The sequence below is a fragment of the Leuciscus leuciscus genome (genome assembly GCF_965113295.1).
Source record: "Leuciscus leuciscus genome assembly, chromosome: 19".
Lineage (NCBI taxonomy): Eukaryota > Metazoa > Chordata > Actinopteri > Cypriniformes > Leuciscidae > Leuciscus > Leuciscus leuciscus.
Window position 1 is genome coordinate 18,036,935 of NC_138743.1, and position 17,382 is coordinate 18,054,316.

Sequence of the window (17,382 nt, forward strand, 5' to 3'; positions counted from 1 at the left end):
CTATTATAAAAATGACTAATAACCTATTGGCATTCCAACCAAAATTTTGAGGTTTTAATAAAATGGAGTCAGATAAAAGTTTAATTGGAACTAAATTACCACGCTGAAAAGACCGTAACGCGCAGAAACCTTCACCCGCTTATCGGAAACTGTCGTTGGACTGATTGGGCAGGCCTACAAAGTGGTGATCTCACAACACAGGCGAGCAACTTCTTTTCAGCAAAATATTGGGATTTTGCAACCAACAAGAGGTTTGATCTTCTTCTCTTCCTTCAGGCGTTGTCGTAAGTCAATTATTTTTGCCTTTTTAGAAGTGTTGAGGGAAAAACAGACGCACCCTAATAACCAGTTAGACCGGAGACCGCAAAAAGCTTGAGAAGTAGACACAACGACATGTCAGGGACATGATAGCGACAGCGCAAATAAGGATTGACATGAATTTTAAAGATCTCCTTGTTTGCCTTCGCAACAAGAGATTAAACCTAAATTGGAATAACATCTTCCAAATTATATTCTGGTACTCGATGAAGAGTTGTAAATTAGAGCCTAAAGTTTTTAAATCAGCAAAATGCTTTCTCCATTGTTTTATTGGCTATTGCAACAAACTAGCAACACTTTGATAATTATAGCCAACAGCAGAATACAAATTCTGAGTTTAACTATTGGAAAACATGTGATTTGATCAATGAAAAGATGTTACTATATTTAATGTTTCTGAGAGTGGTTCAGAGCAAAGCCCATGGGTACACCCACTCAGAGAACACACTAGCCTAGAAATCTAGACGCACCCTAGCGGCAGCAAAATGTATTTTGCAGCAAGGGTAGTCTAGCAACTCTCCGTTGACTTTCAGAGCTGTAAAACCTAAATTGGGTCAGGCCAATCACATCGTGTATAGAGTAGGCGGGGCGGGTTTAACATAATGACGACAGAGTTGCGACGGTTCCCTGCTACTTGAAAACAAAGAATGGCTGCTGCTGCTGGCGAACAGTCTTTCGAATCGGCTTTGGCCGCGACTCTGGAGGACTTGGAGTTAAGTTTTCCTTTGAGCAAAGAACGGCACTTAAGTCATTCTTAAAAAAGGAAGATGTGTTCGTAGTTTTGCCGGCCAGATTCAAAAGTTGAATCTATCGACTAACGTTAGCTCCACTGTTGGGAAAACGCTCTGGTTGGTTGAAGCGCTGTCCTATTACGTGCAGAGGGAATCTGAAAGACAGCCGTTTATCCCGCCCCTCGGATTGAGCCGTGTCTATGGTGAGTTGCCAGACCTAACATCTTGATGTAGGTCTGGCTTGCCAGGCTAAGAACACACACTTTTTCTCCCTGTTCCATAGGAGCTGTTAGCCAAATAGTAACACAAATTAAATCTATCACATCTTGTAAATCAGCTTAAATGACCACTCTGCCTTCATATAGTCTTTAAATAGACTAAATGAAACAAATGGGCATTTGAAATCTAAAAAGAAAAAAGAGAAACGGCGAATGTGCATCTCATCAGCCCTGAGCCAAATTCCTTTTCAACCATTCAAATGTTAAGACATGATAACGTAATCTGTGACATCTTAGCCCTCAAAAAGAAAATTTGAGCAGGGATTTGACCATGTGCTCAGAGTGTACTTGCAGTTCATTGGGTGTTAAAAACAACAACAGAGTTCCTCATTGGCTTTCAGCCTGACCATTGTTGTACACACAATGTACATGACAGTGCAGCTGTGACTGCAGGATCAAATCACAAGAATTGCCTTTTGCAAAATAAACTCTTTGGCAACTGTCCAGAGACTCTTTAGAGACCAGAAATAATATTATTTAATTTATATTCTTTTTAATATAATATAATTGTATTATAAATCAAATTATAATATACATTATATTATAATCGCTAAGCAGGACATTAATTGGAGAAAGGTGATACATTAATCCTTACAATTTGATTTCATTGATCTGCTACCCAGTGCCAAAAGGGGAGGGGATGTGCTTTTATTTTTTAGCTAGAAGTGTGGCACAAGTAGAAAACCAAATCATCCTTCACTGGGGTGCACAATCTAAAATTTAATCTGATAAGGGAAGTAAATTTACAAGGAGGGTGTAAAATGCTAAACATCATGCAAAAGTACCACAGTCTTTACCAGTCACAAGAGACTTGCACTGACCAAATGTGTGAACAACACCATAAAACAACAAATGCTAAGCAGGCAACACCAAAACAGGTGAATTAATTTCTACCCAAAGATCTGGCTGTAATGAGAGCAACTTGAAGTAAAGCCATGGGCATCAACCTATTGGAACTCATAACAAGATAAGTGATAACTCTGATTAATCCAGACAATTTATTTAGCAGAATTGGGGTCTCTAATGCTCATGACACAGCAGACTGTGGAGATGAGTGAAAAGACACTTCAAGAGGCCATTCACACCTCACTGTAGCACATCACTACATAAGTATGGCCTCACAGTGTAGAATTGGAACTAAATTTGCAACACAGATTAGATTCCACCCATCTCTCAGACATGAACCGAGAACACACTCCTCCACCACTACACCCTCACGGCATCATCACCTGGTATGGATCTAGACTATCCAGGCTAAACACTACACATCATAAGAAGACAAAGATGGCTTAGATTCCAAAAGTGTTACACCTCTTGTCCCTCTTGTCCCTCGCTCACCTGTTGTCCCTCTTCACACTAACATATCCACATAGCTTCACACATATTGGACAGTAAAGCTAATCCCATGATGACAGTCTAACAAAGACACGCATAGCATACGTCATTTACAACCCTCTGCGAACTCATGGAAAAACACTGTAATATACATATGAATGGCTACAGTCACAAATTGATGATGTTCATTTTAAAGCAGAGGCAGACCTGCAATTAAAATTCAAAGTGTTTCAACTTTCTGATTGTTATTGGGGTGGTTGGCAAACCGGAGGGTTTCTCAACATACCAACAGACACCTTATCAAAAACGTATAGGCACTTCAATCAATTACAGAATGTACAATTTAACCATGTCATCGACAGTGACTTAGCCAGCATAACACACACACACCCGAAACTGTTGCAAGGAATGAACAATCTCCATTCTTGTATGACTAAGCATGTTCCAAGTCCGAATGCGACCATCTAAGATATTAGCCAATTATCTCTGTTTAGTGACCGAAAACGGACGAGTTTGATCGTGAGACCTGTGTTAAACGGCCGGCGCGAGGACCTCAAAGTGACATAGATTCCTAATAAATGGGTAAAATATAAAGTAAAGAGTTCAATAGAATAATCAAATGTGTAGCTAAACTATTATAAAAATGACCAATAACCTATTGGCATTCCAACCTAAATTTGAGGTCATAATAAAATGGAGTCAAACAAAAGTTTGATTGGAACTAAATTACTTTACCACGCTGTAACATGGTACATGCAAGACTGTAACATGCAAAAAACCTTTGTTGCTTATCAGAAACCGTCGCTGGACCGATTGGGCAGGCTTTACACTAGTCAGCCTGAAAGATTTGTGTTTGTACCCGGGGACCGGAGATGTCCCAAGTTTAATGGCATGTCAGGTATTTGCATCAACGAATGGATTGAGGAGGCACAGGCCTGTATGCGGGCTCGTCATTTGTCCGTAACTTTTTAGGCATTCTTAAGCCCCAGGCATTCTTTTTATTCGATCTCTTGGAGGGGGAAGCACGAGAGAAGATCAGGTATCGTTCTGATGTTGAACATAGGGATCCAGATAATATTTTCCTTGCATTACGTGAGGTTTTCGATTCAATGCTACGGTCCTACGTAGCATTCAAGGAAGCCTTTTTCTCCAGAAGGCAAATGGAAGGGGAGTGTTTATTATATTCTCCCTCTTTTTGATGGGCCTTATGGAGAAAGTTAAACAGCGGTTTCCTGGGGCTGTGCTAAATGCCCCTGTTTTATTGCGGGACCAGTTTGTTGAACATGTGGGAGATAATGATCCCCGCCGTGAGCTTAGACAGTTAGTCTGCCATCAACCAAATGCCACACTGTGAGGCAGTGAGCTAATTAGGTGGGAACAGGAGGGTATGCCTGGGGGTGTGTGGGCTCATAGCCAGTCAGTCCCGTTATCGTATAGAATTCAATATGGAGTTCAGGGAGGACAGCGTTCGGATACGGGTGGGTCCTCTCAGTCAGAGCTGAGTGAATTAAAGGAGATGTTGAAGGCACAACAAAATCAGTTGAATCAGCTTACTCAAAAGTTTTGCTGTTTCAAGGTGCACGTACACAAAGTCATTCCCCTCGTTATGGGCCGGTGATTTGTAGGCGGTGCCATCAACCTAGCCATTTTGCCAGGGAGTGTAATGTTCAACTTGCTGGCCCTCAGCCTTCCGTTGCTAGTACATCATTGCCGGTAGAGGGGCAGCGTCGGTCAAGTCAGTGGTCAGGAAACTAGTACCCACCGGGCTGTTGAGCCACAGCTTGGATGGGGGAATTGGGGGCTCAATGTCTCATTTAATGTCTGGTTGTCCTGTTGTTGGCAGAGTTCCGGTGCCTTGTTTGATTGATACAGGCTCTATGGTATCCACAATAACCGAGAGCTGATTTTTGGAACATTTCAAACCATGGGGCAGAGAGCGTTTAAAACTTTGCCAGTGGCTCCAGTCATGTGCTGCTAATGGGCTCGCAATTCCGTATATTGGCTACATGGAGTTGGATGTTGAGTTGTGTGGCAAGATAGTGCCTGAGAATGGGATATTAGTGGTCAGTGCTCCCCGTGGTGGCATGTGTGCTCAGGTTCCTGGGGTACTGGGGATGAATGTGCTACCGGGAACTCTTTGGCTGGGAACCTTGTTTGATACTCCACCAGTAGTGGAGGTTCCTGGTTTTGTGAATCCGGCATTGCAGCATTGTCACGAAATTAAATCTCAGCAGTTAACTGGACCAGGTACGAGGGCATCATCGGTGTCGTGTACGATGTGCTAGGTGGTACGATAAAGATAATCGCTACCTGCTCTGAACAGTATTCATGGGGTACGGTGTTCAAGCCACTTGATTCTGGCCTTCCGGTTGGCTACTGGCCTCACCTGCCCTAGTGCCAGTGATTCGAGGTACGGTCCACATACCGGTTGTTAATGTAGGAATTTTAGACGCAGTACTTTACCCAAACACTTTGTTAGGCACCCTGTATGGTGTGTATGTTGTTAGCTTAACACCAGGGGTGACCAAGGTAAAGGAAGTGGTCCCTAATGTGGGTTCCCAAGGTTGTGTGGTGGAACCCTCAGTGCAGGAGCAGATAGAATCTGTTGATTTATCTGCTTTGGGAACGGAGGAGCAAGGTCCGGTTAGGACCCTGTTATGGAGCTATCAGTCATGCTCAGCTCATGACAATGATTTAGGGTGTACCAGCCTGATATCACATGACATTCCCCTCACAAATGATGTCCCAGTCTGGCTGCGATATAGGTGCTTGCCCCCTTTGGAGTATGATGTGGTGAAGACGCACATCAACCAGCTGCTTGAGGGCCAGATAATTCGAAAGAGTTGCAGCCCATACGCCTCTCCTATTGTCCTGGTCAAAAAGAAAAATGTTAAGATTTGCATGTGCGGAGACTACCATCAGTTGAATTCGAAGACCAGGAAGGATGCGTTCTTGCTGCCTCACATAGAGGAAACATTAAATGCTCTGACTGGGGCCTGCTGGTTTTCCACTTTGGATTTAGCCAGCGGGTACAACCAATTTCCAGTCAATGAGGGGGATAAGCCCAAAACCGCATTCTGTACTCCGTTCGGGTTATTCGAATGGAATATGATGCCTGTTGGGCTTTGTAATGCTCCCAGCACCTTCCAGCGTTTGATGGAAAGGTTGTTTGGTGATCAACGGCATTGCTTTTGTACCTGGACAAAACTGTGGTATTTTCCTCCTCAGTGACACAACATCTTGAACGGTTGGAGGTGGTCCTGGGTCGAATGAAGTGGGAAGGCCTCAAAGTTGGATAAGTGTGCATTCTTCAAGCAACAGGTAAAGTATTTGGGTCATGTGGGGTCTTCCCAGCAGAAATGGGCAGTCGAGTTAGAGACTCTGACTTGAGTCGCACTTGATTCGCATTTTAATAGACTTCAGTCTTGACTCGGACTCGACCTGAAATGACTTCAGACTTGACTCGGAATTGACAAATACTTGTGAATATTTTTTAAGTCTTTAATCCTTAACTACTGATATAATAAAGAAATAATTTTGTGTTTTATTTGAATGGATTTATAATATCTTCGGACCCTTGTCATAAAATTTGATTACGTATGTCCGTAATGAAAGTCCCATGAAACATGACGGGAGCACCCATGCCATATGTTCCTTAATTTTGGTTTATTAACATGTCAAATCGGCTAGATTTCAAAGCATGTGTGAAAACAATTAAAGACTGGAACGACAACTTAAAATGTTATGAGACATCGCATCTACAAAGTTTAGTCACATTACATATTATACTGTGGTGTAGCTGCATGGCTCCTTTGGATCGCAAACTTGTTAAAACATTAACAAAAAAAATCTAGACTTTAAACCTAGCACTATGTTTTACTTTTATCAACCTTTCCGTAGTATATTCAGCTTTTTTCTCTCTTAATGTATGTCTATGAGAGAGAGGAGATAGAAGAATGTTAATCCATTTAATACTTAAAGTGCATATCTTAACGTATTGCAATCAGCATGCGTACAGTTTTCAGTTGACTAAACATTCCGAGGTTTGATATTTTCAGATAATGACTGTCGTCAATCAACACCGCTGAATAACAAACTACTGTATAACAAACCGCGACTGGTGCCATATTGCATCCACTTAGCGATTGTATTGAAAATGACTGTTGCCAGGACAATTGTTTTATACATAGTAATGGATTAGAAAGTAACAAGCTGGATTTACACTATCCCTTACATCTTAGGACCTTTATTACAAACAAAACAGATAATAGAAAGATCATATATGTTGTCTATAATACAAATAATAGGATTTTTGAGTGAGAATTTGTAATTTTTTTTGTAAGGTATGAAATGACTCGAGACTCAACTCAGACTCATGACAAAAGACTCCAGACTTGACTCAGACTCCAGTGATAAAGATTTGAGACTTGACTCGGACTCCAGCTTAAAGACTTCAGACTTGACTTGGACTCCAGATGAAAGACCTGTGAACATCTCTGCTTCCCAGGGGGTGGCCACAGATCCAAGTAAACTAGAGGCTGTGGCAAAGTGGTCTTGCCCAGGCAATGTTACAGATCTCCATTCGTTTTATTATCACCGCTTTGTGGAGGGGTTTGCCAAGTTGGCGGCCCCTTTACATAAGCTGGTGGCAGAGTTCGTCAGGGGCAGGCATAATAAATCATCCGGGCAACGGTTTGCCAGTGCTTGGACAGAGCATTGTCAAAGGAATTTTGACACCTTAAAGGAGAAGCTCACCACTGCACCTATTCACGCATATGCCGACTTTTCATTACCGTTAATTCTGGAAGTGGATGCCAGTCACCGGGGACTGGGGGCGGTTCTTTCTCAAGAGCAGGAGGGAAAGATCTGAGCCATTGCTTATACCAGTTATAGTTTGCGCCCCACTGAGCGCAATATGGTAAATTACAATACTATGAAATTAGAATTTTTGGGCAATAACAGAAAAATTCAGAGAGTATCTGTTGGGGCATAAATGCGTAGTTTTTATGGACAACAATCCCCTGAGTCACTTGGTGTCAGCAAAGCTGGGGGCCACAGAACAGCGCTAGGCTGCCCAGCTTGCTGTTTTCGACTTCGAAGTTCGGTATAGGCCAGGAAAGAGTAATAGTAACGCTGATGCCCTTTCGAGACAGCCTCCAGCTGATAGTGATAGGGTGGAGCAGCTGTTACCGGCCACTTTGGTCCCTGCATTTGTACAACAGGCAGCAGGAGTGGAGCCGGTGTATCAGGCTACCCAAGCAGTGCTTTAAGGTTTTCCCAAGCCATTCTGTAGCTGATTTGAGGGCATTACAAGAGTCTGATCCAGATATTGGGAGGGTCTTGTTTTTTTGACCCTCCCAATTTTTTGTTTTAGTCAGGAGAGGTGGCCCGTTGGTGCAAGGGGTGTGAACGTTGCCAATCTGCCAAGGATGTAAGGATGTTGCTTCCAGTATTATGAGGCATTTGCTAGCCTCCAGGCCAAACGAGATCTTGGCCATCAATTTCATCGTGTTGGAGCCGTCCAGCTCAGGTTTGGAGAATGTGCTAGTGATGACAGATGTCTTCACAAAGTACCTTCTGGCGGTTCCTACAAGGGATCAGAGGGCAGAAACAGTGTCTCAAGTGTTAGTGGTGGAGTAGTTCTAGTAGTGGTAAGTTTGGGGTTCCTGGTCGTATACATTCTGACCAGGGCCGTAACTTTGAATCTTCGCTCATACAGCAGCTTTGTAGTCTGTATAAGGTGAAGAAGTCTCGTTTACCAGTTGACTTTCTGTTAGGTAGAGTGGAGGAGACGGCTGCAGGAAATGTACAGGAGAGCATCAAACTCGATTGCTGGTGGCGTTTGAAGGGGCACGGGGCACCAACGACCTAGGCGAGGTACTGTTGGCTGGGTTGTCACTGTCAGTGGCATACTTTGGTTAATGTTAGTTTATTTTCAGAGCGGTACGGTGGATAAAGTCCTGTGGCTGGCATTTGGTTGAGGTTGCTCTTCTTAGGTCGAAGTCGTTCCGTGATTGTGTTTTTGTCCAAGTATCTACTCGTATTGTAGTGGCATCTTTGTTTGTGTATAGTCAAAGGTTTTGGTGTGACTGATTCATTCACGGCCAGTGCGTATGTGTTTCTGCCCCTCCGGCGTGCACATTGTCCTCCAGATAGACTGGACGAGCCCTCAGCTTCCCAGTCTGCCTGACTGATTTAGTTCCCGGAGATATCACTAGTAAGGTATGTGTTCCTAAATTATCATAGTTTGAGTGTATATTCTGTAGATATAAGCTGATTTTGATCAATAGTCGGTAAATTGTGGATGCGTTAATATGAGTTTTTGTTTTGTTGTTATTGTATTACATTACATCCTGTATTGTTTGTTATTGTTTAAGGGTATTGGAGTTTTTCCTTTATTCTTGTGTTAAATCAGTCAGTTGTTTTGTGAATGGTTAATGTGAGTTCTTAATTTTTTGGGTTATTTTTGTTCCTTGTGTGGTAATAAGTGATTATTTAAATTTTTTCTTTTTTATCAGTTTATTTTGATATCGAGTTGTTAACTTAAGTATTTGTAAGCTATTTAACTTGGGGAGTTAACTGGGTGAGTGGGAAAATCTGTATTCCCATTTGTTGATTTGTCTCTTGTGGTGTGACTGTTTCTATCTGTGTTATTGTGACAATTCTAAGTCGTGTATAATCTAATTAATCTAATTAAATTAAGTATAATCTCAGCAGTGGTTAAGGCTTGTCTTGTTCCACATTCAAGTAATAAATCGATTTGTGCTCTTTCACAGAGAGGTTGTCACCAAACCATATGTAATTTCCTATTGGAGTAACCTTGCTAATATTGTAAACTGAGAAAATGGTTGGCTATTGCCGCATATATACCTTAGTGTGAACAGTTAGGTATTTTTCAAATTAATCACAGATTCTATACCCAGCGAATTTTTACCTAATAAAATGTAAAAAGTGTTTTGGGAAAGTTTTTCAGGGTATGTGATTGATTTTGTGTACTCTCAGTTTCTAATTTATCTTATAAATGTATTAGGCTACTCCTTCCTCCACATCGAGAGGGGTCAGCTGAGGTGGCTCGGGCATCTGTTCCGGATGCCTCCTGGACGCCTTCCCGGGAAGGTGTTCTGGGCACGTCCCACTGGGAGGAGACCCCGGGGAAGACCTAGGACACGCTGGAGAGACTATGTCTCCCGGCTGGCCTGGGAACGCATCGGTGTCCCCCCGGAAGAGCTGGAGGAAGTGTCTAGTGAAAGGGAAGTCTGGGCATCTTTGCTTAGACTGCTGCCCCCGCGACCCGGCCCCGGATAAGCGGAAGAAGATGGATGGATGGATGGATGGATTACTCCTATATTCACAAGTGCAAATCCTCCAATCATTAGCCACATTTCAAGGCGTTTCTCAAGTTGCAACAATATTTTGAAACGCTCTCTGTATCGAAAAAATACCAACACTTGTAGTGCTTTTTTCAAGATTCCCCATTAGTTTCTGTCTCCTCTCCACCAGTAAGCTGGTGTGTGGTGGGCGTTCTGGCGCAATATGGCTGCCGTGGCATCATCCAAGTGGATGCTGCACATTGGTGGTGGTTGAGGAGATTCCCCCCTTGTAAAGCGCTTTGAGTGCCGAGAAAAGCGCTATATAAATGTAATGAATTATTGTTATTATTATTTCTTTAAACCTATTTATATTTGCAGGCCGTTTTTATTATTTATTCATTTATTCTTTTATTTGGTCATTTTATATTTTTGCTGTTCTTTGTATATTGTTTGATATACTCTGTATATAGTTATATACAGTATATAGTAATATAGTAAGACAGGTAAGACGGAGATAATTTTATTATATCTGTATTTGCTGACTGATAAAAAGACAGGTAAGATATTTGAAAAATAGAATCATTCTCAAATATTAATGACTTGTGATAAGATTACCTTTTTAAACAAATAAACAATTTTATAGATTATTTATGTAGAAATAGTTGGAATTAATAGATTTAAATGTTTTTATTTTTATTTTACGCAGACATTTTTTGAATGATAAGATTTAAACAATTATAGACTACTTTTTTGATACACAAAAAAACTCAAGTTGTCTTTCCGAGCCGCGAGCGCCCCCTGGAGGAAAAACATAATAGAAAAGCTGACCACATTTGCTCCAGACAAGAATCCATGGAATGAGAGGATTTTTCCATTTATAGCATTCTTTATTAACAGTGCTTGACAACATAAACAAGTATCAAGTAGTATCCTATCTTTCTCAAAATTAAGACTTGCTCTAGTGTTACAGTAGCCTGGTTTTAAGACTCAAAGAGAAGTGTTCTTGTTTTTAACAGTTTGTTTGCATCTGTTACTGTTGAAATGATTTAAGCATGAACAACGTTCACAAGAGAATACCATTTAAATTATCTAAGAAAGTTAGTTATTTTCACACTGAAATGTATAGTAAAAAGGCTTTCAGACTTTATATTGTGCTCATGTAGCAGACACTTCACGCTATGAAATAGCTAAATCTTCTCACCAGGGTTCTCTGCCCTTCAGAGTTGAGTTCAGAATGCCAATTCCTGAATTTGAATTGAGGTAGCAAACAGGATGCTGAAACAGCCTATGTAGGCTAAGTTAAATATGAATTTAAGGAAGTCAAATTCAAATGGAATGAACAGAATAAACTGCTATTGGTGTTGTATTTAATAAATATATATATTAAAAAATATATATACACATCACAGTACCATTCAAAAGTTTGTGGTCGGCTAATGATTTACAAACCTTAGACGTGGATTGAGTGGGGGTATATATGTATATATGTATTTATATGTAATATTTGTATATTAATATTATCATCATCTCAATTATGCATGTGTCTTTGCTTTTATGCATGTATGTAATTTATTTTTATTGAATTTTTGTCCTCCCCTCTTCAGATATCCTGTTGTTGTAATTGGGGATTGCTCTGTTGGGGCTGGGTAGGGTTGTTTATGGTGGGTCTGGTGGTATAAAATGTAAAAATGCAGTTTACAACAATCAAAATACTTTTTTTTTTTTTTTTTTACAATATTAAATTACTGTTTAACTGTTTAAATAACTATTTTAAAATGTCCTGTGATGTCAAAGCTGAATTTTCAGCATCATTACTCCAATATTCAGTCACATGATCCTTCAGATATGCTGATTTGGTAACATATTATCACAATTAATAACAATACAATTGTTGCTTAGTATTTTTGTGAAAACAGAGATACATATTTATTTTCAGAAATCTTTGATTTATTTTAAATAGAAGTCTTTTGTAACAATGAAAAGGTCTTTACTGTCACTTTTGACTGATCTATTGCATACTTGCTGAATAAAAGTATTAATTTCCTTTAAAAAAATACAGACCTTACCGACTTCAATATAGTGGTACTCTATGACACAATATCAAAAATTGACTGTTAGAGTCTGTTGACTGTTGAGAGTGTGAAGTGTTGAACTTAGTTTTGAGAAATATGTCTAATCAGTTGAGAATAACGTATAGATTCTACTTATCAGGCATAATTAGTCAAAATGTCTTGGACCATTGAAATGATTACTTTGCATTTTTAGTAAACTCAACTTCCTGGCATTCCAACTCAAAGTCCATTCCAACTTCCTGTGAGGCATGGCCAAATCGAACTGAACTGAAAGGAAGTCAGTTTTAAATTCTGAAAATTTCCCAAACATGATTAGGAATTGAAGTGCCTTATAAACATGTCAATGTGAAATGTTTATTAAATAAGGGACACTTAAAAAAACAAATAACTTTTTTTGTTTCGCTTTTTCTTGCTCTTATCTTCTCTTCTCTATATTTCAGAGATGAAATAGCTTTAACTTGCATGAGGCATATGTTTAAAATAGAAAGCTATTTAGCAAGTGGAAAATAAGTTGGACCAGTATCTATAATATACAATATATGCACAAATTTAATAACTTATAACACAGTTCCAAGTGAAAATCCTTTTAAAGACCTGATTAATCAGAGAAATAGAGTTTTCAGTAGTGTCTTAATGAAAAGTAACAGGTGTTCCACCGAGGAGGTCTTTAATACTGGCCGAGCTGAATTTCAACAGATCCTGGTCTCAGATCCTATGGAACGTTCCAGATTTTAAGAGATAATACTGCATACGGATGGCAGACACCCAGCAGCCTTCAGTGCGTGAGCAGCTTGAGTCGTGCGATCCAGCTGCTGAGCAGAGAGGGTTCAGACGGGGGTCTCTTGGGAGATTTCGGCGCAGGCTTGCGTGCCATGGCTTCCTGGTAGGGTATGGTGGCGCTGTCGTGTAGGTTTGCATTGATGAAACACTGGCTGCCACGGATGTGGTCGACCCCTCGGACGAGCTGGCGTTCGCCTGTGGGCCGGTAGGGCAGTGGGTAACAGGGCGACTCTTCTGAGATGGTGGGGATCTGTTCGTTACTCAGATACCTGTGCAAAACCTCCTCACCTGAGGACAGACGAGACACATCAAGGATTAAACACTTTTAGGCCGTTTACAGCTGGTATTAAAATGCGTTTTGGTCGATCGGATCACAAGTGGACGACGCTAAATACAGGTGTGAATGGTGTCTAAAACAATTTGAGCTTAATTGTCCACTTTCGACCACTTCCAGAAGTAGTTGAAAACGCAATTCTTTCGTAAACGCTCATGTGATCAAATGCGTTCAAACAGCCACAAAACACTGTCTACTCTCTGCCTACTGAGCTAACGTGTAAACATTATCGGAAGTGCAGAAGCCCGACAGGATTTAAACCCAAGTTTGGTTTGAAGATGATAAACACACTGTGCGTTCGGCCAATCAGCCTAACTAATGTCATGGATAGTTCCTATAGTGCTGGTTTAGACCGACACTGAAGTAGGAGCTAAATTAGTTCCTCCAAAAGGAGTTCCTAGAACTAAAATAGTTTCCAGTTCCTGCGGTGCGAACACGCCAAAAACAGGAACTTCAGCCAATAGTTCTAGGAACTATGAAAATGTTCCTCCGGTGCGAAAGCCCTTATAGGGGAAAACCTTCAGCTTTGGGGAAAGTTACTTTTAAAAGTTACAAAATTGCATTACTCCTTAAAAAAGTAACTAGTAACATTACTTTTGCTTTACTTTGTCTCTCCTGGCTGAGGCTCACTCTCTTCCAGGCCTTGCATGTGTGTTTTTTTGTTGTTTTTTTACTTTTCACATAATTATTTTGTGCAAGTGTTTCACAGTAATGCATTCAACATAGTTTCTTATATAATAACATACACCTTCATTTTCTTTTAAAAACACTATATTCTGAATACTTAGAATATTTCTTGACCCCTAGAGCTATGTATGCCACACAAAATAACATTACAGGCTGGACAACTCTTTTTATTGAAAGCTGAGAGAAATGTGTTGTTACTTTTGTACTTTTTGTATGCATGAAAAAGCAAGTATGCTTCAAGTAAATTTTATGAAGTATACTTATGAACAGTTCAAGTATATTTTTTAAGTATACTTTATGTAGTAAGTATATTATTATCAATGTACTAGTAGTATGTACTTGTAAGTCTACTGTTTCAATACTACTTGGGACTAATTTGGTCCACTTTTAATGTATAAAAGTATACTTTTAAGTATACTTTAAGTGTAACAGTAGTAAACTTTGCAACAGTGTAAAAGAAAATTCATGATGCTGCATGATCACTATGACTTTAGTTCAGATTCTTCAGTAAAACAGGAAAACAACTTGGCATGTATTTCTAATCCGCAAAAACATTCCAAATGTTTACTGATGTCTGCTTCTGCCCATGTAATTGGGCTTTCGAAATGTTTACGCTGACAGCTGGAGATTAACATGTTTCAGCTGTAGTTTACACACAGGCAGGTGTTGCCCTTACCTTTCCTTCCAAGAGCCCAGGGTCTGGAGGGAGAGTCCGACGCGCCCAGGCAAGTGTCTACCGGCATGGACATGGGACGTGGCTTTCCTAAAGCATGTGCAAAAAGACAGAATCAGTCTAATTGAGTCCTTGCTTGAGGAATGCTGGCTAAGACATTTATTTAGTCATTTAATTTTCACTAACAACGTGTGTAATTCAGACGGAATGAAAGTAATGATAACGGTACGTTAAGTGAGTCTCGTTGATTCAGTAAGTTCATTCAGTGAATGATTCGTCAGACTGATTCTAATTTTGTGAGTCTTTTGAACCATTTATTAACAGAACTGGCTCATAAAAGTCATTTATCCATGAATTGGACTAAACTGTCAGACTGATTTTAATAACACCGTGATTTTGTGAGTCTTTTTGTACCATTTATTAACAGAACCGGCTCATATAATGAACTGGACTAAACTTGTCATCTGAAATATTAATTTGGTTTGCATTGGATTCATATTTATTTAATTTTTTTTGCTGTTCAGACTACATGCTACAAAACTAATAAGTTTGGATACGCAAAAAAAAAAAAGCCTTAAAGGGTTAATTTACCCAAAAATGAAAACTATCCCATAATTTACTCACCCTCAAGCCATCCTAGGTATATATGACTCTCTTCTTTTTATATATATATCTTATACTCTCTTCTTCTCTTTTCTTTAGTAAGTTTTTAAAACCCCAAAAAGCGCTGGGTTAATAAAGGCCTTCAGAAGCAAAGCGATGGGTTCTTGTAATAAAAATATCCATATTTATAACTTTATAAACTATAATCACTGGCTTCCGGTAACGGCCATACGCAAGTCTAGTTCTGGCGGATGAGTGACCTCTGACCCTTAACTAAAGCCTTTATTAACCCCCTGGAGCCGTATGGATTACTTTTATGATGGATGGATGGATGTGCTATTCTGGGATTCAAAAACTCTACTCACCCCCATTATAAAGCTTGGAAGAGCCAGGATATTTTTTTATATAACTCCGTTAGTGTTTGGCCGAAAGAAGAAAGTCATATTCACCTATGATGGCTTGTGAGTGAGTAAATAATTTAATTGACAATACTTTAGAAATGTTGCCAAAATAAAGTACTGTTTGTTAAACAGGTACTGACCTCTAGATGGAGTCCGCTGTCTCAGTCTTGCTTGTGGGATGACGACCTCAGCTGGATTTACGCTAGGTTTGCTGGTGTAGTCGCTGACATTTGAACGCCGTCTACCAGCTAAATCCAGAGACGAATTTGGCGACTCTGAACCTTTTGGTCTCATCTTCACACCTACACATTCACTCGTCTCTGCATCTCTACAGACATACAGAGATAAAGAAGCATTATAGTGTTAACAATACAAGACAGCATTTTAAAATTCTCTAAGATGGTGAATGAAGTATAGTAGGCCTATAGGTAAAAAGTTCATAATTACAAATAAAAATGACCGTTCAACCCAATATTGGTGCATGTTCACTATGCATTTCTGTGCTTATTCGAGCTAATGGTGCATTTAAGTTCTCTTGGGAAGTTTGTATGTAAGAGTTGAGAAGGTGTAATTATGACTTATGATGCGTTCAAGACCATTTGGTTGGAGTAAGATGTACCTTTTCAACAAAAAATTCAGCAAGATTTTTTAACTCTACTTCTACAAAATGATTAATCAAGAGTGCATCATTTGTAGCGCTTATTATGCCTAAGAAAGCATCTGCCTATGCAGGAAGTACAGTAAGACAATTCACTATGTTTTGAAACAGAGCCACAGAGTAATTGATTTAATATGATGGCGATACGTTATCAGAGAAATAGATACTGACCGTGGGCTGTATGGCATGGAAGGAGGAGGAGGAATATAGAGATCTAAAATTGCAGGTTTCTCCGGCCGCTTGATGGAGATTTGCACAGGATTTCTGGATGACTGGGCGGCAGGCACATACGATGGGCTCTAAAACAAACAAAGTTATTAATCCCTCATTCTGCCATGTTTAAGATATGTTTGCATATGATAACTGTGAAGAAAACCTTGCTAAATTACATCTTGCATAATCTTTTTTAATGAGATTAACAGTTGGATCAATTTAACTCCATTTCAATCCATCAATCTTTGATCTCAACACCAAATCACTACAATAACATACTTTTATAGTGATTTTTTTTATATATATTTTTTATCTCAAGGCCTTGCTTTGTTTGTTAAGACATGCCAATTTTTGTTGAATGTAGACTTTCTTTAAGCCTTTAATCATAGACTTTGCCAGGGCAAGAATTAACTTAAGTCCACATCATTCCAAAAGTACTGTTCAACTTTTGTTAAAATAACCGGTAATAGTCTTTACACTTAAGTTCCTGTATGGATTATATGAATTGCATAAACAGATATTGAAAAGAACATTTGTTGGCAAGCAGGCCTTTCATTAATTAAAAGGTACATTTTGTAAACTAGATTTTTACACTTTCTGAAATGTGAGTGGTGCTTGTGTAACGGAGGCAAGATAGTAAGAGCTGTGTGTGTAAACTCTGCTCTTCTGGCCTGAATGGTGCACTAGCAACTGACGCTAGGTTTTTAGCATTCTTGTTAGCGCACCTGCATCCCATGCCAGTTCGAAAACCAGAGGGGTTACATTTGGTGCCGTGACCCGTATGGGAGTAAAGTTTAGGGGGTGAGTGTAACGGAGGCAAGCTAGTTAGAGCTGTGTGAGTAAACCTCACTCCGCTGATCTCAAGAGGCACACTAGTGACTGCAGTCTTCAGCGTCATTGTTAGCGCACCCGCCTCCCATGCCGAAGACGTCAGTTCGAATCCCGCTCGGAGCAGATAGAGTAGGACCATTAACATTTGTTTGTGCAAA

At 39.9% G+C, this 17,382-nt stretch overlaps 1 protein-coding gene across 1 annotated transcript in view; it reads right to left on the reverse strand.

Moving 5' to 3' along the window:
- The window catches only part of cnksr3 (cnksr family member 3), a 69,574-nt gene that overhangs the window by 24,099 nt on the left and 28,093 nt on the right, over positions 1-17,382 (reverse strand). Inside the window, exons 10-13 of the mRNA XM_082147765.1 lie at positions 16,352-16,479; positions 15,663-15,850; positions 14,522-14,608; positions 12,827-13,112 (exon numbers count right to left, since the gene is read on the reverse strand). Of these exons, the coding sequence (XP_082003891.1) occupies positions 12,827-13,112; positions 14,522-14,608; positions 15,663-15,850; positions 16,352-16,479 (689 nt within the window). The remainder of the gene's footprint in view (positions 1-12,826; positions 13,113-14,521; positions 14,609-15,662; positions 15,851-16,351; positions 16,480-17,382) is intronic.